At 37.7% G+C, this 23,973-nt stretch overlaps 1 protein-coding gene across 1 annotated transcript in view; it reads left to right on the top strand.

The window, feature by feature from the left end:
- The window catches only part of CNTNAP2 (contactin associated protein 2), a 1,031,572-nt gene that overhangs the window by 902,097 nt on the left and 105,502 nt on the right, over window positions 1-23,973 (top strand). The window contains exon 16 of the mRNA XM_071429755.1: window positions 13,050-13,220. Coding sequence (XP_071285856.1) covers window positions 13,050-13,220 — 171 coding nt within the window. The remainder of the gene's footprint in view (window positions 1-13,049; window positions 13,221-23,973) is intronic.

The raw sequence follows: 23,973 nt of genomic DNA, 5'->3' as shown, positions 1-23,973 counted from the left end.
TGGCTCATGTCAATATTTCCTTAGACAAAAGCCATTTGTCTAAGGAAATTAGACAAATTTTTTGTCCTTGGGAGAATTTATTTTTTGTCCTTGGGAGAATTTCCTCCAACAGAGATTGTCACGCAGTAACAAATTCCTGTGAAATTAGGTGGTTTCCCTAAATCAGATCCCAATTCATAGAAGTTTCTGTTCAGGAACATTTGTCTCCCAAGACTGCCTTTTAAATGCATATTTGACATCTCAGTTGATCAATACAAGTATATTTTGGTCCATTTGTGCCCTTCCTCTCCGTTTGAGAATCAAGATTGCTGTGCACAAACACTCTCTTTTCCTGATGAAGGAAACTATAAAGTTGAGTGTCAGAGTACAGCTCTTCCCTCTTTCAGAAGAAGAAAGTCTTTGCAGATCAAAGTGAAGTACACCTCTGGTGTCAGCAGCCCAAACACTTCACAGCTTGTGAGTAGTTTCTTATTTAGACCAAATACAGACCATAGTTTCTTTAGTTTAGCCTCAACTCTTTCCCAACACCAAATGCCTGATCTTGTAGCTGTGATAGTAAGCATGACTGTGATGTTCCTTTTCAAAAAGTTTACATCTGCCATGTCTGATATTTATTTCGTTTTCTTATATAAGGATTGCTAAGGAGCCTTCTGCTTTGGGCTGCATGTCTGAGCAAAGCAAAGTCTGAGTAAAAATCACCAGTATTCATTAACAATCAAAGAATCTTATTACATTTATTTATATTTATATTGGAAAAAAATGTCATAATAAGTAATGTGCCATGACAGGTATCTTGGTCATTGTGAGATAATTACAGTCATGCAAGGTTACAAAACACTGTAAAGAAATATTTGCTTTTAAACAAACAGTAAAATATTTGTCATCTTTGCTTTTTAAGTGTTGCTAGATCTAATATTTATGCATGTATATATTTTTATCCATAAATAATGTTGCCATATTGTGTTCTCCAATTTCAAAATATTTTGACATTCATTTAATGGCTTCATGCAACACCAATGCATTTGGATAATGTGAAAAGCAAGAAGCAAATTTGTGGAAAATTGTTGACTCTTGTATCACAGGAGCGTGTTCAAATTCCAGCCAAGTTTTGTACTCTGCTTCAAGTAGAAAAGCTGCTTCTTGCAGCCCAAGATTGTAACCACAATTTGCTGCAAATGTTGACAGTCCTACAAAATCAAGATTCAAAAACACTTTATAAAGGAGAAAAGAGAAATGGTATTTTCTTCACCTCAGAAATCTTGGACTCTGGAGGCATAAGCGATAAACAACTTGGCCAGGGTCGTCTATGCTAAGGATGTCAGAGCCAAGAAATTGAATTTAGAATGACTAAATTATGGCACAGTGCCTTTACCCCTACTCTCCTTCCATTTCAGATAAAAATCTTCACTGCAAGGGGTTCCTTTTGTGCTCTGAAAGTCTAGTTTTAGATGTTCACGTTTTTCCCACTCAGTGCCGTGCTTTGTAAAATGTCTAAAGGCAGTTCTTATCTGCAATCTTCTGTTGCTATAAGCCAGCTGAAACACTCTTTACAAGTCCAAATTTCTAGATGACTGTTTAGTAGAGAGACATTTGGGATGGGAAAGACTGAAAAAGGCAGGAAGGCAGGCAGGCAAGCAAGCAAGCAAGAAAGAAAGAAAAATAAAAAGAATGGATTTTGGTTTTTTATGAGACATCTTTTTCACACCCTTTTTTCTTTCATTACATAGTCTTTTGGCTGAGATGGAAAAGATTTGGGAAGTAAACACTGAGTAAATATTCTCAGATTTGTGTAAATTGAGTGTAATGCATGAACAGTAGAGCTAAGTCTAAGTGATTTGCAAGCGGTCAGAATCAGATCTCCTGTAGATGCAGAGTTATATTTTGTTTCCACAAACCATTTCATCTCCAAAATACTAATTTCATTTCAATTTTTGTATTGATTGTTCTTGTAATTTTTATGCAAGCCAGAAACTTGTTCATACTTTCACAAAATAGTTGAGGTTGGAAGGGGTTCTGTGGGGAAGTTAAACCTTTAGCATGGGTTATTTGTGATAGATTTTTTTAATTTTTAAATTTTTATGGTAAAGCTGGTATTTTTTATTGGATGCACTATGTATATGTCTTTGTTACGTATCTGTAAACTCTGATTGGTTTAATAGTTGTTAAATTCATATAAAGGCATCTTAACATATATATACATTTAAGATTCTTGGTCTCAGTGCTGTTACCACTAAGCTGCAACAGGAGTTCAACAGAAGATCTCTCTCCATATGAAAACTTATTTAGTCTAAAATGTTTTCATTAGTGTTCTGATTTAGATTTGCTATTACACCACGTATATTTGCTTGCATCACCTGTGTGGAATTTGAAGAGTGAGTAGACAATGCCTGTTAGAAGAGGGAGAGCTGCAGTTCCTACAGTAAATTTACCTTTCCACAGGGAGCCCACCTTTGCCCATGTAAGTGTGCTCTCTGATAACAATATTACAAGTGTCACTAATGGCAATGTTAAGACTAAGAAATTTTTATTTTTTAATTTAAATTTTGTAGGCATTCTTTCTTTGTGTTCTTGGTTTTAGAATACTGCTGACATAGTCAGATCACAGGAAGATATTTGGACATAGTGATAGTCTTAATGAGTTATTTTAAAGATAAGGAACAGACAGGGAATGGAATAAATGCTCAAATGCAGTCATGTGAAAAGTTTCTCTGCCATAGATGATATAGAAATGAACTGTAAAATTACTTTGCAAAGACATTTTTATCAAAGACAGAAGGGGGAAAGTCTGTATCAACATGGGCATATCAAGCAGCATTTCCAGGGCCACGGCACAGAGTAGAGCAGATGTTCCAGCCAAGGCACCAGTGTCTGGGGTGAGATAGTACCATAACATGGAGTCCAGTGGTTCTTCCCAGTTCCTAGAGCAACGTAGGACTGGGAGGCCGTGGAGGTGTTAAGCTCTCAGCTGTTTGAATTCAGAACACAATGTCCATCTCTATGATTCAAATTCTTTGCAAATGCTTGTATAAATAGCTACAGTCCATAAAAACTACAAGCCAAAAAAAAAAATGGGAAGTTGGACTTAGAAAAATGTTCCAGTGACATGAAACTGGTGTGGCACCATAAGAATTAAGGCAGTTTTACTCAACTGTAGGTTTAATGTGTATCTGAACTACTTATTAATAACTGGGAACTGGGACATGAACAAAGGAGTCATTAAAAGTATATTTCTACAAATAAGCAGTAGAACAGCATGGCTGTGCTAATGCACCTGCTGAATTAAATGATTACTTCAAGCAAATTATTTTAGCTCTAAGTTTCATCAGGTTAGAGGACTACAAATCACCAAAGGACCTAGTCATAACTTTTGACTTAAATATTCTCAGCTTTAGTTAAGTCTCTGAAATCCATCCAGTAACAGAAGATCAAGCAAAATAATTTCATGATCTCTGTCAATAACAATGGAATCAATGACATGAAGAATAGTTAATGTACTACATCAAGAATAAATTGCATCTTACTTTTTAATTCTGAAAAACATTTTCTAATGTGAAAGGGCAGCTGGTCTAGGAGAACAAATCGCATGACCAAAGAGCCAGGACACTGAGTCCAGATCCATAGCCAAACACAAGTGGTTTTAAAGCCACAAATAGGAACAAAAATGTCACTCTAAGCAGAGAAAATGAGAAAATGTAGAGGGGAAGAACTGTGTGAAGATTACCCAACACATTCTTCTTTTAAAATATCATGGCAGGAAGAGCAAATGGGAATGGCAGAAGAAATGGATATTGGATCATGTCATTCACATGGTGTTGGCCAGCGCAATGGCTCTGAGTCTACAGAGCTCTAGAGCTGCATCTCACTGTTCACATACCTTGCCAAGGATCTGGAGAGCAGAGAACTACCATTTCCTGCAGTTCACCTCTGCAGCACAGGGAATAGATTTAGTACCACAGGGGAACTTAATTCTTAAGATTTTTTTTTATATATTTTTTTACATTTTTGTCCTTGTGTCTTTGTCTTCCGCCTTGCACAGATATGTGCTAAGCATATGGTGATTAGGCAGCATTACCAGGTGGGGATGGAAAGTTTCACAATTGTTTTGCACAGCTAAACACCCACCAATATATAGGGGACAACAGAGAATCAGATCCTCACAGTAACAAGGTTTGTGGACAGCAGCAGGCTCCTGTATTTAATGTTTACCATTCTGGCACCGTGGCAGGGTTCCTACACACTGCCTTGACTGTGTCACAGTGGTGGTCAAGCTCGTGTTTGCAGGTCAGTTATTGTTTAAAAAAATTCCCCTGAAAGGACACCAGTTTACATGCATCATTAAAGTTCTATCAGCACATTACAGAGCTCCAGGTTGTAAACCAGGCCAGATCAGGACCTTTCATTCTTTAGATGGATGAAAGTAATGATGCCAGCAGTGACAGGATATGTATCGTGATTAGGATTTGAGACCAGGAGGCAAGAGTTTTGAAAAATGATCTTCCAAAGATGATTGCAGGAAACACAGCAGGTGCTGGAAACATTTCTGCATCACTGAATCTGTTTTATTGACTCCATCATTTCACTGATAAATGTGATTGCATTTTTCCCTCACTCAGCAAATATAGTGACTGGCAGAGTAAAGCAAACTTTAGCATTTGTGTTTATATCCATTGATCAGTGTCTTGTAACTGTTATGTCACTTGAGAATCTTTATGAAAACAGATAATTTATAATGACAGCTGATAAACTGCTATCCATCTTACTGCAATGTTAATATAAGTTATGTCCTTCATTGCTGACCAGAGAACTCAATTTGATCCCAAATAGGGAAGGAACTCTTTAATTTCTAAAGAAATAATGTAAGACTTGCCTGCATTTGTAATTTTTTAAATACATTTACTCTCTCCTCAGTATCTTGTAATGCATAAAGGAGTTTGGTGCTTTAGACCTTGGCCCACATGAAAAGATGGTAAGTTCTGTAATGAGGTCAACAATTGCCACAGCTGTGGCAGGCATGCAGAGGGAGAGGTGGCAAAGGTCTGTAAGTGAAGACCAAACAACCTCCCCACAGTTGGAAGAGGCAAGGGCATCAGTGGAAGGTCACCACCCAAATGAGTAGACAGTTAACCTTTTCAGGATCTCACTTTCAGAGGAGGTGCATGCAATGAACTTCCAGAAGAGCAGCCTTGAGGAATTACTTTGAGTTTCAGGTGTAGTATAGAAATTGAAGGGGTTATATATTTATCAACAATCTGGATGCAGTAGTTGAATGCACCATCAGCAAGTTTGCTGATTAAACCAAACTGGGAGGTGCTGTTGACTCTCTTGAGGGACAAGAACCCTTGCAGAGGAATCTAAGAGAATGGATCATTAGTCTTTGATTAATGGGATGAAATTCAATAAGTCAAAATGCCAGATTCTGCCCTATGGAGCTATGTCAGGCACAAACCTGGGAAAGAAGTGTCTGGAGAGCAGCCCTGCAGAGAGGGTTCTAGGAGTGCTGGCTCACAGAAGACTAAACAGGAGTCAGAAGAAGGAGATGCTCAGCTCTTCTTCCTGGTACCCAGTGCCAGGACACATGAGAATGGCTAAAAGCTGCACCCATCAGGGAAAGTTCATGCTTGACATGGGGACATTTTTTTACTGGGAAGGTGGTCAAGCCCTGGAACTGGCTTTCTGGAGAGATGGTTGATGTCCTGTGCCTGTCAGTGTTTAAGGCCAACATTCTTAAAGCCATGATTTAAGTTTTGATCAGCTCTAAAGTGGTCAGGCATTTGGACTAGACGGTCAATGCAAAAAAAAAAAGTCAAGGTATAAAAAACTCAGTGTAAAAAAAATTCTACAATCTGGAATTTATCTTTTAAAATCTGAATTGTCTTTAACATGACAGTAACCACCGCGGTGCTAAGTTTTCTGTTTTCTTAACTCTGAGTTCATCTCTATATGTATTGATATTCTCAGCAGGTTTCATTCTGGACTTCCAGCCATTTGTTACTTTGTTGAAAGATACACAGCTAGTTTTAGCTTGGAAATTGAAATCTAACCTATATTTTTATTTAGGCTGAAAGGGGGTAAGTCAGTTTGCTGTTATACAGTGCTAATACACTCTCCATCTGTTCACTTGGGGATTATTTTTCCTGTGTGTTGTCAAAAGACTTTTCTGCTATTAAGGCAACATCATGTGTAGCAGCTCTTTCTGGTCTATTTTTCTTGATTCAGGTTTGGATTGAGTAAATGAGGACACTACCATCTTAATTTTAAATTAAGTAGCAATTTACATGCTTCTTTTCAAGTGATATTCTGCTGTGATGTTGATAAATTGTTAACCCACAGCCCAAGAAATACATTATTGCTGTCCCTAGTTAGTCTTTGGGTAGGGTAGGGAGTATTCAAAGCCACAGACTTGCCGGGCTTGGACTATTTTGAGCACTGCCTCAAACTTTGTTTATATGAAACAACTTTTGGGGGTTTTTTTCCCTAATGGCAGGAGTATTATACCTAGTTTGTATTACCTTTGCTTATCTTCTTATGGTACAACCCCATTTTATATAGATAATAGTAAAAAGTAGTTACTTTGTGTGGAATGAGATATTGATGACTAATGTAATCACGGAATCATCAAGGTTGGAAGAGGCCTTCAAGACCATCCAGTCCAACTGTCAGCCCAGCACAACCATCACTGCTTAAATCACCTAAATCATATCCCCAGGTGCCTTAGGCAGACACCTTTTGTAAGAACCGATCTTAATCTCCCCTGGCAAAACTTAATGCCATTTCCTCTCACTCCTTTACCTAAGATGTGCCAGAAGAGACTGACCCCTACTCCATTACAGCTCCCTTCAGGCAGCCCATCCTGAGCCTCCTTTTCTCCAGGCTTAACAACCCCACTTCCTGCAGCTGCTCTTCATAAGACATGCTTCCTAGACCCTTCCCCACCACCTCAATGTCCTTTTTGAAGCAAGTGACACAGAGCTGGACACAGTGCTCGAGGTGCAACCTCACCAGTGATGAATCCAGCAGGACGATCTCTTTCCCACTCCTACTGGCCACACTACTCTTGATACAGGCCAAGATGCCCTTGGTCACCTAGGCACACTGCTGGTTCATATATCCATCTGGCTGCCAGCCCCCAGTCCCTTTCTCCTGAGCAGCTTTCCAGCTGCACTCCCCCAGCCTGCAGCAGTGCATGGAGTTGTTGTGGCCCAGGTGCAGGACCAATAAGGATAATGGCAGTGGGCAGAGAAATGCACAACTGCCATATATTCAGCAGTCCTGAAAACTGGGAACGTGGGACTCTGGGCAAAGGGATGCAGGCATGGGGCACTGACTGATACAGGGGACCCCAAGGCTCTAAACAACTCACCAACAAGTAAATAAATTCAGGACTGGAGCTGGTCAAAACTGACTCTAGGGGTACCAAAGAAATCAAAGAAATGCAGAAATTACCATATATAGTAAATTATATGTGCATTAAATACAGTAAATGTAGTAGAGTGAAGCGTAGTAGATGTGGCATGGAGTTGCAGACCAGAGGAAAACAAAGGTTTAAAAGCATGTCAGCACAATGAAAAATGACACCAAGCAGATATTTCAGTCAGGAAGAAGCCACTGGCATTGTAGTCCTCCCAGCAAAGGAGAGAATGCTGACAACTTGCCATTCTTGCTCTCCTCTCCCCCAGCACCCCCCCACTCCAGCTCAGACTGAAGCTGTGATCTCAGCTCGATCCCTAAGATTAGCACTGATGACAGAAAAGTACCTGCCTTGCTTTGAGGACATGGTTACATCTTTCACAATAAAGTACAACCCAGTGCAAGAAACACTGCCAATTTTCTTTGACTTTTCAAATAGAAAGTCCAACAGCAAATTTGGTTTTCATTACAGCCAGTTCCACTCTGAAATGGATCTGAAGACTTGAGTCTAAGGTGTGATTGTTGCTGTACTGATACCCAAACTGCTCTGTGTGCATGCATAAATTCCTATCTCAGAATGGAAAAAGAAGAAAGGAAAAAAAAACCCACCAACCTGATTTGCTGAGCATAATTGTATGGATAATCTCAATCCATTACTTTGTGCCACAGAACAGTTTTCCATTCACACATCCATCTCCTCTGAAATAGAAGACTATTCTTACATTTTATTCACATAATGGTTCTGATAGAAAATCTGTTTTGCTGCAGATGAGGGCCCTGGAGGTTTTTGGTCTATTGTAATACATAAGAGCTGCCTGACACTGCAGCATTCGTTCTCTAGTGCGATTGCCTGGCAGGGCTAAAAGCACTGATGTCTTTTACAGTTCTGGTATTGCCATTATCCATTTCAATGGGGTTTAAATGTAAAAGTGAAATTGATGGTGTTAAAGCATGAATTTCAATCATGCTAAGAAAGAAGATATTGATGGGAGCCAGCAAGGGAGCTCTGAACAAAAATATTGCAAGGAAGAAGCTGAAAGGCTGATTACTATAAGGCCAGTGACTCTACATTTTCAAGTTACAGAGCTGCGACACATTTAAAGATGCCTGTTCCTGTTGCATAACTCAGGACAAAGTGTGTTTTTCCCTGTCAGTATTATGGGTCTCTTTCCTTCTCACTGAGGTGGGACTTCGTGGGAAAAATCTTCAAGTCTTAGTTCAGCTTTTTATCTGAGATTTAAGATGTCGCTTCTCATTAACTTTTGTAGTAGGGCTGGTTTCTTGTGGCTACAGACTATCTCTAGTCTTGTAAAAATTATACCTTTGCAATTATAGTGCAGCCACCTGTCTGAGACTGAGTCTTTTTGGAGCAGTAGAAGTTACACTTTTGTATCATACAAATTACAAAGAACACCATAACTCAGGGTTAGGAAAACTAATGAGAAAGCAGTAAGAGTGTTTTGCAGGAGCTTAACGAGTTGGGTTTTAATTTTCACAGCAGAGGCAGAGCTGTGAGCAACCTTGGCACAAATTGAAACAGAATCACAAAGTGTTACCTGGTGCATTGAAGCACCTCTCTCTCCACTATGTCTCTGATTCCTGCTTGGATCCAGGCAAACATCCATGGCAGTTTCCTCTGGCACTCTGGTCAGCAATTCCCTTTCCTGCCTCTCTGTGCCCTGTGTCCTAAGGTTTACTGCCATCACCAGGAAACGTGCAATTTTATGAACAACATACCCATGCCTTGGGGATCTCCACATTTATCTTGAGTTGCAAAAAACTGAAAAGGCTTGTCCGGTGTCTTGATTGATTTGTATTTGTGCTTCCATGACAGCAGCATGCTCTGTACCTGTTTAATTGGCTTAAATCAAATTTAAACACTAAGTGAGTTTAAACCAACAGAACTTCACAACAGAGCTGTGATCTTCATTACAAAATTATAGTTGAGGTTTCAAAGAAGAAAGTAGAATTATAATGTCATATTTCAGATAATACAATAAAAATAATCTTTAGACTCTGGTGTTTTTATAAATTAAAAACTTATCTTTATAGTTTTCTTTCTAAATAAACTCCCTTTCCCACATTCTGTCTGATATTCCTGCTGCCATACCTGTACTCTGTGGTTTAAGTTCCAGTCCCAGTTTTCTCCATCTACAGCTTGTCAGCCTAAAGTGGGAGAAAAATGCCTGTAGGATCAGTATGTTCAAATCACTTGAGGAAAGAATTGGGACAATGTACCAAAGAAATTTTGAGGCATAGTGACTGATAAAAGTTCCTAGCAAGAAACTGTAATAAATGTGTGTAAAGTGGATTTTTATACAGTATTTCCTTAGGGAGCCCATTTCTTATCAAAAGATATCATTTTATGATAAAAATCATTATTTATGTTCGGCAAAACATTTCTATTGTACTCTTAATAAAAAGACTTTTTCCCCTAAACTGATTTGAGATTAATGTATACTAGAGTGCAAAAATATGATTTTATCTTCATAGGAATTTCTCATGAATAGTCTTTGAAGATGTCTCTCTCGAGGTGCAGATTCTCCAATTCTGTCTGCATTGTTTGTATTTATCCTCTCACCAATTACATCTGCAGACAGGGTTTTCTGCAAAGTCAAATCGCAGCATTTTGAATTAAATGTAAAATCCTTAGTGATGGAGCTCTTCAACAGGCTGGATGTAGCACTAAATAAAAATTGATTCCTTTTGTTTCAATAAGAGGGTGTTGAAGGCTCCATCTGAACCCACCTGCCTATCTGGCCCTGAAGTGGCACTCAGAAGCAGCAGCCCTCTTGCAAGTGTGCTGTGGTAAAGGTGTGAAATCTTTGCCATAGGGCTGGACCCTGCTGGATAAATCCAAAAACAATACCAATCCTAAAAACTCTGAAATGTCCAACTCGTCACATACAACTGAAAACTACTGCCCTGTAAAGGCAAACCAGCACCTGGGTTATGCACTCTCATAGTTAAGGATTTAACCCACAGCATCCCAGCATTACAGACTAATCTGTGTCAAATTGCATTTAATGGTTTCAAGTTTGCAAGATAATTAAAAATCTGCAAATACAATACTGCAAAATATTTAGCTGTTTCATATAGCATGTCCTACTCTTATTTGCTTTATTGAAATATGAATTATAATAATACACTGTGTTGGCCTCTTTTGGAGAATTGAGGTGGCTGGGACACCTTTCTAGCTGAAGAGAGATTTATCTCCAGTAGTACTTGAATTTTATAGCTCTCACATTGACAGCAATTTTACTTGTCATGTGTTCTTCATATTTTAGGCTAACAAGTTTAGTAATATTCAAGGAATGTAAAGCTAGGGATCTAAAATACTTATTGAAGTTACAAAGAAATTCAAGCATTTCTACAAGGTTATTCAGGGCAGCTAAATTAGCTCCTGAACAGAGATTGTATTAATATATTCCTGGCTTTTTGTCTGAGTCCCACTTATTTCATGTGAGTTTATTCGGTAAAGTAAAATCTTTTTTGAGTGTCTGCCAGCAGCTAGAATATCTGTAGGTCCCAGGAAAATAAAATAGAGATGTCCTGGTACATCTGCAAATGGAAGAGCATATACAAAGTCCATCTGGACCCTGTATTTAGAGATTATTGACAAAGCACTCATGCATCTTGACCATAAGCAACCCTAATATTGAGAGAGCACTTTGAAAAGTGAGAGGGAAAGAGACCTGAGACCACAAATGAAAATAAAATTCAAGACCTTTTTTTATCTGTGCTGCTTTTGCACTAGACATGTTTTCAGAGAACAACCTTCCAAATAATGAGCAGATATTTCTTGCCCATGCAGGTTTATGATATGAAGATTATTGACATTTCTATAGAAATCTTTATTAGCATTCAATCTGGAAATTACTCATTTGTAAAAGGAGGGTAAATAGTAATACATATTGAAAACTAGCTGATCTAGCCTAACTGGTTAATTCACAAACCCATACCTGTTTCATGAATGCCTATTTCTTCCCATTTTCACTGCTCAAATGCGTGTTTACACATACAGGCACACAAAATCTCAATTACAACTTTCCTCCTGGGATGCATTGAACTAAATGGAAAATGGCTTCTTTTTCCAAATACCCTAAATCTTTGAGAGAGGCAGAATTATGATGGAGGGTATGGAATAGTACTATGTAAAGCAACAGTATGCTTTTATTTATACCTAAAAACATCTGCTAATTCAGATGTTCAATTTAAAATTGAATAGAAACTAATAATTACTCAAATAATAAAACTTCTGAAATTAATGTGGGCCAGTAGTGCAATATATCATCACAGCTGATCTTCTGAAGCTTCAACCACCCTCATTCATATTCATCCAGTGCTAACCAGACAAATAACAGCATTATCACCTTCTTCAGTAATCAAACAATGGAAAACCAATATCTGGGACTTTGGACTGGAATGGAAAGTAGTAGTATTGTGTTTATTGGCTGGAATACTAAGGATTCAGCTGTGATGACATCATGATTTATATTCTAATACATTTCTGAAGCTGGATACATAAGCATTCTGATGGAACTAGAATGAGTTGTTTCAGTCTCTCATTGGCTTACTCTATCACCTATATCATCATCATAGAATCACTATAACATGGCCTGGGTTGGAAGAGACCTTAAAGATTGTCTAGTTCCAACATCCCTGCAGTGGACAAGGATACCTTCCACTAGACCAGTTGCTCAGAATCCTGTTTGACACTTCCAGGGATGGGGCATCCACAGCTTCTCTGAACAACCTGTTCCAGTGCCTCACCACTATCACAGAAAAAATTAATATCTAATCTAAACCTACTGGCTATCAGTTTGAAGCCATTCCCTCTTGCCCTGTTACTGAATGCCCTTGTAAGAAGTCCCTCTCCATCATTCTTGTACCTCCCTTCAGGTACTGAAAGGCAGCAATTAGGTCACCCCAAAGACTTCTCTTATGAATCTTATGATCTTCTTATTAAGAGAATCTTACCTGCTCTTATATCTTATGACTTCTTTTTTGCATTGTAATGCTACCTTGCACTGAAATTGACTGTCGTTCTAGCTAAAGTACAGTAATAGTTATTGGATGTTATTAATTATTGTATTTCTCCAGTGGGAATGTACTAGGGTACTATTAGGTGCATATGTTAATTGTGTCTGTATTGATTAGCTTCATTCACTGGATTTTTCCTGTGATTTAAATTAATTGACTTCTGACAGACATGGCTACACTTTCAGGAGGGGGTGTAGGTGTGTAGAATAATTTTGAAGAAAAGTAAGTCACACATGCAGCAATATATGAAAGCAAAGCATATGTCTGAGGTGGGGCAGACACCAAATTAGTGTTTTGCCCCTCTGTCATGATCTCCCATTATAGTCTTACTATAATAAACATATAATAACAATGTTTGAGTATGACTAGATATGATAAATTAAGAGCTTGAAAATAAATTTACTGTTAACATGCTCTATCTTCTGAAACCTGACACACCATGCCCAGAAAAACAAAACAGAGGGAGCAAGAATCAAGGTGCTTGGGGTTCTTTCTTCAGCACAGACAGTACTGTAGCATAGATGAACCTTAAAATCTCCAACTTTTCCAACAGCTTCAAGGGAGCACTGAAACATGTCTTTCCTGTCTATCCTCTGCAGGGAATTACTGGAACGCAGCTTCTTTCGTTACTTCATCATCTTACCTCCACTTCTCCACCTTCCAAGGGGAAACCAGTGCAGACATCTCTTTCTACTTCAAAACATCAGCCTCAGATGGGGTGTTTCTTGAGAATCTGGGGAACACTGACTTCATCAAACTGGAGCTGAAATGTAAGTATAGGCTTCCTATTACTACTCTTGGCAGTTGAAGTATTATGTTGGATAGTAGCTTTTAAAAAATGTGCACCGTTTAGTAAAATGTGCAAGCTGTCTAAATCCTGGAAAAGTTTCCAAATCAAGGTGCTTGACATGTTTTCAAGTTGCCTTTTGTGAAAGGAGTGCTTGAAGTATATTTGAATTGTTTATTGAGGGGAAAATACGAAGACAAATAAAACTGGTAACATCAATTACAAAAATGACACTGACCTGAAAAGGGCTTTCAAAATTGCATGTCAGAATTATTTCTTCAGAATTTATGTCTTCGTCTCTGCGTGCTTTTCTATTTTATTTCATGGTTGCTTTGGAAACAGGGGAAAGAAGGAAAAAAGAGGCACCATCCTAATCAGCATTGCAAGGAGCCAAAGAGCTGAAAACTTGCATATGATATTTAAAAGCCATAAAATATCTCATAAAATAAATCTTTATCAGCATTATCTGTTAATAAAATCGCTGATCTGAAAAAGAGGATATAATGACACCGAGAGGCAAGTCAATTTTATTATTCAAACCATTTTTAATGGCCCAGGGGCAAACTTTCCAAGGAGGGTGCTGAAATCCTCAGCCGTGCCTGAATTCTCCTTAGTGGAGTTGAAGCAGTTGAATTAGGGGAAACATGTTTTATGTCTCCTTTGTTCTCCCCTGACCCTGTCATAAACAGGAGCAGAGAGAGGCCCTCTGTGCTGTGTGTGGTTGTTATTACAGCCTCTAGCAGCACATAACAGCCTCCCTGCACTCCAGCACTGGGGCACTGGGAAAAGCATGTGTGCTTCCTTTCACTGCAGGAGCTGCTCATGGATGCCAAGGATCCAGATCTAAATGTTGATGCACAAAAGTCAGTGGGTCATTAATGTTGAAAGAGAAGCAGTTGGCTTGTGGATCCTAAATAATCTATATTTTTATGCAGATTCAATGTGATTTACATACACATATCTAATTTGAAAGCAAAGAGCCATTTTCAATGCTTCCCAAAGTTTAAGCACACAAATCAGAATGTAGAAATTAAGAAACCACTAAGAGGCTCCTTTAAAATGCATTTAAGTTTTTCCCTCCAGGTAAGAATAAAATATGAAGTTCCATTTGGGTGGTTTTTTTTCTTTCTTTTTACAACAAATTTAGTTCACATTGCTTAATCCAATTTCTCTAATCTGCAACTTCAGTGAATCAAAATTGCTCCTATTGAGTCACAGGGAATAGTCTTATTTGCTTTACCAAGGGGCAAAGCCTTTTTATAATAAAGTGGCAGCTATTTTTAATTTCCCTTTGAATCTAAATACTTACAGTCAGCTGAGGTGGACATCTTCAGAACTTCTTGCTCTTCTACTTCATGGAAGGTGTTCTCAGCCACTGCAATCAGACCAACCATGCTGATGGCCACTTAGCTAAAAAGTGACACTACCACTGTGTAAAGGTGACTTGACAGCAACTAATATTCTTTTGAACTCAGTTCAGGTTAAATAATAATCATGCTGCAGTGGCTCGCTGAGTAGATGTACCAGCTCAAGAAAGTGGCCGTGTGCTCAGAGTATCATTATACAGGACTTTAATTTTAAACTTTATTAAACCTATGCTTGAGATCCACTGACTTTGCTGAGGCCTGAAATATGCATAAATTTAACCTCTGTCTCATGGCCCTGAATCTAAACTTCAGATTATAAATTCTTGATGGAAGAATTTGAAATATCATCTGTAAGAAAAGATGAAAAACTACTGTAAGAACTATGTAGACTGTATTTGCTAAAAATACAAAGCAGTTCATTTGATATAGTTGCATTTGCTCTACCCTTTTCCTCTGGAGACTACTGCTTGAAATTTTCAGAGCCTCTGGAAAAGGCCTTCCTCTTTGTCAGTGATAAAGAGAAACTCACCCTCTCTTCTGAATTACACATTTATTAATGAATGTTTGTTTTACGTCTTTTTTGAGGATTTTTTTGTTCTAGTCGGCACTTACGGTTTTCTGTAATTCATTTAAATGAAGAGTAAATTTTCAAAATTTCTGAAGTACCTTACATGGCTCTACAGTAAGGTAGAGCCATGTCTACAGTAAATTCTGCTGCTTCTTAAGCCTGTTTCCCTTTTATAGAAGTCCTGTGAAATTAATATGTGAATTTTTTCCTAAATAAGAACATAAATTTATGTCAGTAAGGTAATTACAGAATTATCCCCAAACTCTGAAGAAGCTTTACTTTGGCAAGCTGCTTTTTAGCTACCTATCACATTCTCTAATAGAACAGCTATTTTTTATTAAAGGCTTTTTATACAAAAATATCATCTTCTTACATAAAAAGACCATCACCACATATTTACTGAAAGCTGTTTTGATTCACCCAGTGGATTGCTTTTGTCTGTTTATTGTCTTCTCATACAGGTACAGTTCTTGCTGGAGAAGGATGACTTCCTACAAAACCTGTTCTCAATTTCTTTACTTTTTACCATTCCTAAAGGAAAATGTCAAAATCAGCATCCTGCATGTACAAAGTCTATTTTCTTTTTCCCTTATGTGTAAAATAGCTGTGTGTACCTGTAATACATGGTTAATGATGCATAAACTGAGCTCTATAGACCAGAAACAGAAAGGTTCTACAGTACCCAGTATTTTAATCAGTTTGCTGCACTTGGTGAATGCATTAGGGAAACAAATCATTCGGTCTATTAAAATTCTTAGCTTCAAGTCTTTGGAAAGGAGTTTGCATGTTTTATTCTGAGCACAAAAGTGGTTACTAGGAACACTCATTAAATAATTTTACTACATTCTCTCTTTGAGTCTAATAATTCTAGAGACTTATATTGTCTTAGGGTCTAATAATTGTGCAGATTTTCTAACTCTCCTGACTCATATGAAAAGGAGGTGACATTTGCAGTATCTTGAAGAGTAACTTCACATGCCTTCAGCAAAACCTCAGATTGCCATCTCTGAGGAGGGGTGATAGAGGAAGGAAGGGAAGACCATATTTTTTTTTTTTATTTCAGAAATAGGTTTTGCAAACAGCTGACAAGGAATGGTGTCAAGAAAAAAAACAGGGATAAAATGCTACTATGAATTTGGCTGAAGACTTTAGCTATTCCATTTATCAAGCAACCCCTCTAGCAGGCTTGCAGTTGTCACCATGCATGGAACAGTTGACAGAGATGTAGAATTACCTGAAGCCTCAATTTTTACATACACCAGTAATTCTACAGAACCCCATTGTTTTCATAGCTGGCTGGTCAGTTGACAATGGCTAGGATTGCTTAGAAAAGTGGTAGTAGAATAATTTTTCTGTAAGGCAAGGTTTCCATTTCTGGTCAAAATTTCCAGATTATTTTAAAATTAAAACTGGTTTTTAGAGTGAGAAAGATAGGATGCATCCTCTTTTAGAATGCATTATGGTTTTTTTTTCCTTTATATTTTGTACATTTATGAAATATGGACTGAAAATTTTAGAGTTATGACTATGAAAATGTAGCTACTTCATACCTGAGATTCTTGTCAAATAAATCACATTTGAATTTTCTGTTTGAGAGATATCCCAAGTTTTGGAAAATATTTGCTCCTGAAAGCAAATTTTGAAGGGGGCGTATTTGTGGTAATTTGGGAAGAAGCACCTACCATCACTGTTTCCAGAAAACTCTCTCAATGACACTGTCATATAATTCTAATGAAAGAGATATTCTGCTCACTTCTTTAGCTCCTCTCATCCCAGCACCTCCAAGAAATCCACAGACACTAATGAATTGTGTCTCACTGTTACTATTCTGAAGTAAACAGCAAGTCACTTTTGCAATTGAAAAAAAAAAAAATGGGGCTTAGAGGTAAAGATCAGCTTGTGTTTGGTCCTGGCATTAACATGGAAGAGAGGAAAGATCTTTCTTTTTAATTTTTGTAAAAAGCTGGGAACATTTATACCCACTGCATTCAGGGATGTCACTTGGCTGATAGCCCCTAAAAGCACCCTAAAAGTCTGCCCAGGGAGTGATCACTGAACTTGGCAGCTGTGAAAGGGATCATCCTACAGAGTGGTTTGCCCATGGCTGCAGGATGGCTGTACTTGCTCTGTGGGCAGGAGATGCTCAGAGCAGTCTAATACCCGACATTTGCACATGGAAGGTCCCGTGCTGCTTCTGGAGCTCAGCTGTTTCTACACTACTTAGTTGAGACATAAGGAACTCCTCCAAAATCAGATATGTGACAGTGACAGACTGGGGACAATGATTCCCATGGCTGTTTGGTTCTGCCCAAAAAGTGTTCATTCCTCCAGGCTGAATGCTCTAACACATGACTGATTAATGTATTTTCTTGCAAATTTTAATAATTCCATCACGTCTTTCTCTAGAGGCATCCTAAAACACAATTCTACCACATCAATGAGTTTTCCACATGATGCTCAAAGTCCCATATGTTAAAATAAATGCAGCTTATGTTTTCCACTGCTTGGTTTTTCACCTCAGTAAGGAAACTGGTGTGATCTTCAGTTTCTTTTAAATGAGTTGTTATTTTGTTTTCCTAGCAGAAGGTCACTTTTCTATAAAACACCCCCCTAGGAAAGCAAGTTGCATTAGCCACATGTCAAAGAATGCATAGGACACTGAGGAATCTCTTCATCCCAGAGGCCCACAAGAAGTTATTAAATTAAGTGGAAAAATATTACATTTCTTCTGGGAAATTTATGACCCAAATGTTTTTACAACAGTACTTGCAAGCTGTCATTCTATTCCAGGACAATAGGAATGTTTCAAACAAACAAAAAGAAAACCTGGTCTGAAGAACTGTAAGCACTGTTCTTTGAAAGACAAGATTCTGTTTCAGATGAGGCAGGTGATGCAGAAATGCCTGATATTCCAGCAAACCAATTTATGACTCATCTGAGAAGAGCAGTTCCACCTCTATTTTGTTCCAAATTAGCAGATGGGGATAGGTGCCCAGTCTGGCATGTGGGAGGCAGCCAAAGGCAGCAAATAAACAATCCAGCTGGGGAACAGGCTAAAACTGACCAGTGGAAAATCTTAGTCACAGGGCTGTGGGGAAATTAAGGACACCTTCTGTAACTGGCTTGGATGTTGGCAAACTATAGTTACAGGTTGCTTTACTTCGGTGTCCCTCAATGTCAATATGGCATTCATGACCTTCACTATACAGAGCATCCTCTCAGAATTACCCCTCTTCTTTCAAGGGTGATTGGATGCCTTTCTCATTGCCATAAATGCCACTTTAGAGGTAATTTCATGTGCAGTGTCTTATAAATCAGTTACAGCTCACACAAAGTTCAAGGTGGGAACTGGTTGACATTCAAAGAACATGGTTGTCCCTGACTGCTTTGCACTAAAACCATGCAACACATGGCAAACCATTGCTGGCACTACCACTCAGTAGTTCATCTCAGTTCTTTGTTCTTATTTCCAGTCTACTTCCTGTTACATGCTGACACTGCAGAGGCTTTGTTACCTTCTTCATGTGTGCTAATCATTTTTATGCAGAAAGTAAATATTTGCTATGCTGTACAAAATTGCCAGATGCTATGGCATATGACAGAAACAAACCTTCTGGGTCCTTGAGTTTAGATCCTCACAGTCACAGACAACCAAAATGCATAACCTGTGCCTAGCTCCCTAAATTTATGCAACTCTCTATTGAGAATAGTTTGAATCTTTGCCAGCTGGGCAACTGTTTCACATTCACATCTTTGTTTTTTAGAAGTCTTCTAATTCCTAACAGTTTGTTTGCATCTTTTCTTTACAGCCATGCATTCTTGTTTCAGTATTGTTCTTTGGCTGATCTAATTGTTTTTACTTCCTGGTATTTATTCTCCCCTTTTATGCTTACAGCGCAATCATATCTTCTCTTAGCTTTTAATTGCTGTGTTAAGCAAGAAGAACTCACATAATCTCTTCTCATAAGATATTTTGTCTTGTTCCATTCTCTGGTTAAGTTAATAAGGTTCTCCCTACTCACTGCACCTTGAATTCTTTTTTAAACACAGGTAATCCAAACTATCGACATTAATTCTGATAATGGTTTACTAGTGGCCTCCACAATGACATTAATTCTTGTGCTGTGCATCTGTCCTAGGAATTTTTGGCTGATTACACTGGGATACTGTTTGTTATGCATTATTTTCTGACCTCTCCAACCTTGTGTTACTGGACAAAAAAAATAGACATATGCTGACTTCTTGTGCAAAGGTATTTATTATAATACCAAATATGACTTTACCCAAACCAAATTAGAGGTCCTCTAATTTTCTGATGACCTACACTTCACCCATCTCATCAACAATCTCTGCAATTCTGTTTTCCATTCCTGCTCTTTTTGGAAAAAAAAAATCAAATATGCTAAATCTATAAAAATTCCCTTCTTCCTAAATTCAGAGGATTTTTTTAATCAAAGGATATCTATTGTGTTGGCTATGGTAAACCCATTATATGCTTTCATATTGTTTGTGTCTGCCTTACATTAGGTAATGATATCTATTTCACTTTCTGATTTTATGGGCAGTCTTACCTTGATTGACTGCAGGGCAAAATCTTATCAGTAAGTAATTAAAGACATAGTAATTCCATTAGTTTACATATTCTTTGTAATTACCTGTAATTTGAAGTAAAAAGACTCCAAAAAACTCTCATTATTTTATACCCTTATGCAGGCTGATGTGAACCAAAGCCCATCACAAACATCTCAGCTCCCCCATCTCCAGAATGCATCAGTTATGAGAGCATCCAGACAGTTCCTCCTGCAATTTCCACCTGGTGTTCTCCTCTTGGGACAAACCTCTTTGCCCATCAGAGAAAGGAGGGGTGGGGGAGGATGCACACAAACTCCTGACTGGTTTTTGTCACTGTCACTCCTACCTTTAATCCCAGTCACCAACAGCATGCCATAACTTGAAATGCCGCGAGTGAGAAAATCTGAAAGGGTCCAACCAACCTTCATTGTTTCCTCAGATACTGTGGCCTGAATCCAGTGGGTCTTCTGGGCCTAAATTATTTAGATATTTTTGAGAATCATTCTTCTAAGTGGATAAATAGAATCTTGGTACTCTGAAAACTACTTTTTTTCTTTAAGTTGAACTTTTTAGATAAAGTGTTAGCAATTGTTCTGTTAGCCTATTGAAAGTCTAAATTAGTCTTTATTGGTTTTACGAAGGCAATTCAGTTTTAAAGTAGAAAAAGGTTTTCTGTGACTAGAAGATTAGCTATAATGAAAGTGGAGGTGTTTTTAATAATAATACAATGGTATCCATGGTGCTTAAAATATTTATGCACATGGTTAATTCAAATTATGTCAACAGACTGATTCAAGTAAATACAATTATTTTCTCACTAGGTGTTTGTAGGTAGATGCTGAATGTTCATATAGAGTTCTGACCACAGATTTTCTTAACACTTCTCAGTATTTCATTATGGTTTAAATGGTAGTTTAAAAAAAAATCAGTTTAAATCATGATGGAAATTAATTCATTGTTAAATCATGTTCCATTTGGGTTCTGCCTTTCTATCTTGCCTTGCTACAGTTGTTCTAAGGAAAATGAATATTTCTGCTCCCAACTTTTGGTTTAGAAACTTTGAACACATATAGTTTCTTACATTTTAAAAGAAAATAAAAACTTAATGTAAAATTTTGTTAAAAAGTTAATAAAATGGTAATCTATTTTTTAAGAGCATGAAGGCAGTTACTATCACAAGGCTGCCATAACACTGTCTTGCATAATTTAGATGATTTATACCCTCTTGATCTAAAAGTCTTGACTTTGTTTTTAAAAAAGAGCTTTTTGTCTCAAATCATGCACTGCAGACAGCTCTCTACTCGTATGAAATCTTAGAAACAAATGTTTTATAAATACATAAATCCTCTCACTCATCATTTTATGTCTTCCACTGCTACAGCAGGAAACAGGAACAGGTCTCCTGTTGGCTTTACATTTCCTGAGACTCATGCATACTCCAGCAAAATAGTTCACAAAAGGTGGCTAAACCAGGCAGCTCCCTCACTCACGTACTGCATCAAGTTTTCTACCTCTAATTACCATGAAATCTAGAATATTTTTACCTCCAACAGTTCAGTTCTCTTTCCCACTCTTGTATCACTCCATGATACTTCTGGTTTGTAGTTTTAGTAGATACTTCTTCCTTCTACAGGAAAAAAAGCAAACAATATCAAAGATATCTTCTTCCATCTTGGGAAATCTATCCTGGATTTTGGCAACTATAAACTATTATATTTTCCAGAGTAGAAAATATTTGACTCAAACTTTTGATAAAAGTTTGAGTTATCTGGGACACAATTAGCTGGGTCCATCTACCCCACCCCCTCACACACACCCTTTTCATATACAGAGTTACTACACTAAAAACAAAATTGAGTCATATTTTTGGATGGCTTTTTTTATTGTGGTAGTAAAGTGCATAGTGCAACAGAGTCCTTACCCTGATGGTGACCCTGGACAGCCACAGAGAAATAAATAGCCATGAAAAATTGCTTATAAAAGAGGCACTACAAATGACAAAACTTACACAGCCAGGCAGAAAAATCAATAAATTCATATCATCATGAGACCCTGCTGTGATGCAAAAGTTTTTCAGTAGCTACCAACCAGGCACTAAACACCTTTACAAATCTTAGCCACAGTCCACAGCAGAACTTACAGCTAATAAACAAATTACAGAATAAAGAAAGCACCACGGAAGAAGAAGAAAAGGACACAGGGAATGTGTTTTCATAAAAGCATATCACAGAAAAGTGACAGTGGATATTTAGTTCTCAAACCTGCACCAGGCTCTTACCACTTTAAGTATGATGCACAATTTACAGTTTTGACTGATTTTTATTGCATTCAAATGTGACATATTTGAGAGGGGCGTTGATTTCCTTGTGTCTGTTTGTAAGCACTTAAACACATTGCTCAGCAAATTCAGAACAGTGCCAAATTCATAACAATTTTTCATGGTAAAATAAGCCACTCTCTCCTCTCCAAAAACCTCTCTGATGCTTTACCATGCTCAGACAAAATCTGATCTCATGAACATTACCACCTGCTTTTATTTTGCCTTTCATCCAAAAAAAATAGCTATCAGTTACACAAAACCCTTTATATGTTGCATGGGAGAGCTCTGTTCTGATGTCTCTGCCTCCCCCTTGTTGTGCTGCCTTCTGTTGTATGGGAGCAATTCAGTTTCATGGTAAAGTGCTGCAGTTAAAAGGATATAATGAAGTATATTATAAGCCACTACAGACAGGAGAACACACATCTCCTCCCCTTTTCCACTCAGTGCACTGACTACAGTTCCCTTTGTGTGAATCATCTGCCACAAAAGAGACCAGGAGATATTGCTGCTGTATTTTTTTAAGCATTAGTAACTCTCATGAGATGAATCAACAGACCTTCAATGAGACACTGTTCCTGTTCCTTCCTTCTTTCCAGGCAGCTAAGTAGTTATTGGAAGAGAACTGGCTGGATGGGAGGTAACATCTATCTGAAATTGTATTTATTGCCTTAGAATTAAAGCAAGTGGGTTTTTTTCAAGTCCTGCTCTAACCATCTAATGTTTGGCTTTAAACAAGTCATTTCACATCTCTTTTCTTTGGTTCCTTGTTTATGCAGGACTGATTTTTTTTTTTTATTTTGTTCTTACAGCCCATGGCTGAAAATTGCTGTGTCAACTAAAATACAACCATAAAAGTAGGGAAGTTGTTTCCAAGTGCTTATCTACAAGACAGCTGCAGTGCAATTAGCATAACTGAAGTAATTAATAAATAATGATAATAAATAATTTTCTTCTTAGGGCATATTTGGCCTTTGCATGATCTTTTATGAGAAAACTTGGTACTTCCATTAACTCAATTATTTTTGTCCCCCAAAGCAATCTAATGTACTGGGTAGGAAGACTGGTATTTATTTTTGAGTGGTTCATTGGCAGTCAAGATTATTTCAAAGTGAGATAAAATAACTTAGTTATTATCAAAATCAAATCCCTCCTTATCTTTGTCCCTACACAGATGTTTACTCACTATGAAAAAGGTGTTGTACTGAGTCCTGATGTCCCTTCATTTTGAGCTCCAGTATAGCTATGCCTTTCCAAAATATTGCAAGTTGTGTAAGTGCTTGTCTGCCAGTAGAAAGGGAACTGCTGTCTCTCTGTAAGGTGAGAGAAGCCAGGAATTTTATTTTTTTTTTCTACTACCTTGCACCTGGAGAGCTTTTAGCCAGTTTCAGGTAGCCTGTGTGAAGTGAGTACAGTACTTTTGAGTCAACTGGTATATATTGTATATTTAAGATTAAAATCACAGGTGAAGATAATGAGGCTCAGCATGGATACAAAAGGCAAAGGTTATTAAAGTAGAGAATGTCTATTCCAACATAGGCAATGAAAGGAAAAAACCCAGCTAGTTATTCAGTCAGACAGACAAATATATCAAAATATGTTTGATCAGTCATAAAATGAAATTATGAAAGAATTATTTTAACATATTTGATTCCCATTAATCCCAAGATGCTTTGTTCTTGCAAACTGAAACTAGAATTTAGACTTATTACCTGTCCAGTTGTTGAAATTACTGGTCCATCTGTAAATGTTACAAGAAAGAAGATATTAAGTATTGTGAAGGAAGAAGGAAAATAATTAAATGCATTAAAGTTCACTCCTTTTAAATATATAGCAAAGCAATTTGTTTGTGCAGTCTTGTCTTACAATGTAACAACATAGTCATATGCATAAGAAAACAGCAGCTCTTGCT

Source organism: Agelaius tricolor, unplaced genomic scaffold (genome assembly GCF_023055355.1).
Source record: "Agelaius tricolor isolate 1412-34295 unplaced genomic scaffold, bAgeTri1.0.p SCAF_6, whole genome shotgun sequence".
NCBI lineage: Eukaryota > Metazoa > Chordata > Aves > Passeriformes > Icteridae > Agelaius > Agelaius tricolor.
The sequence above is the reverse complement of the archived record's forward strand: the minus strand, read 5'-3'. Positions and strand labels throughout refer to the sequence as shown.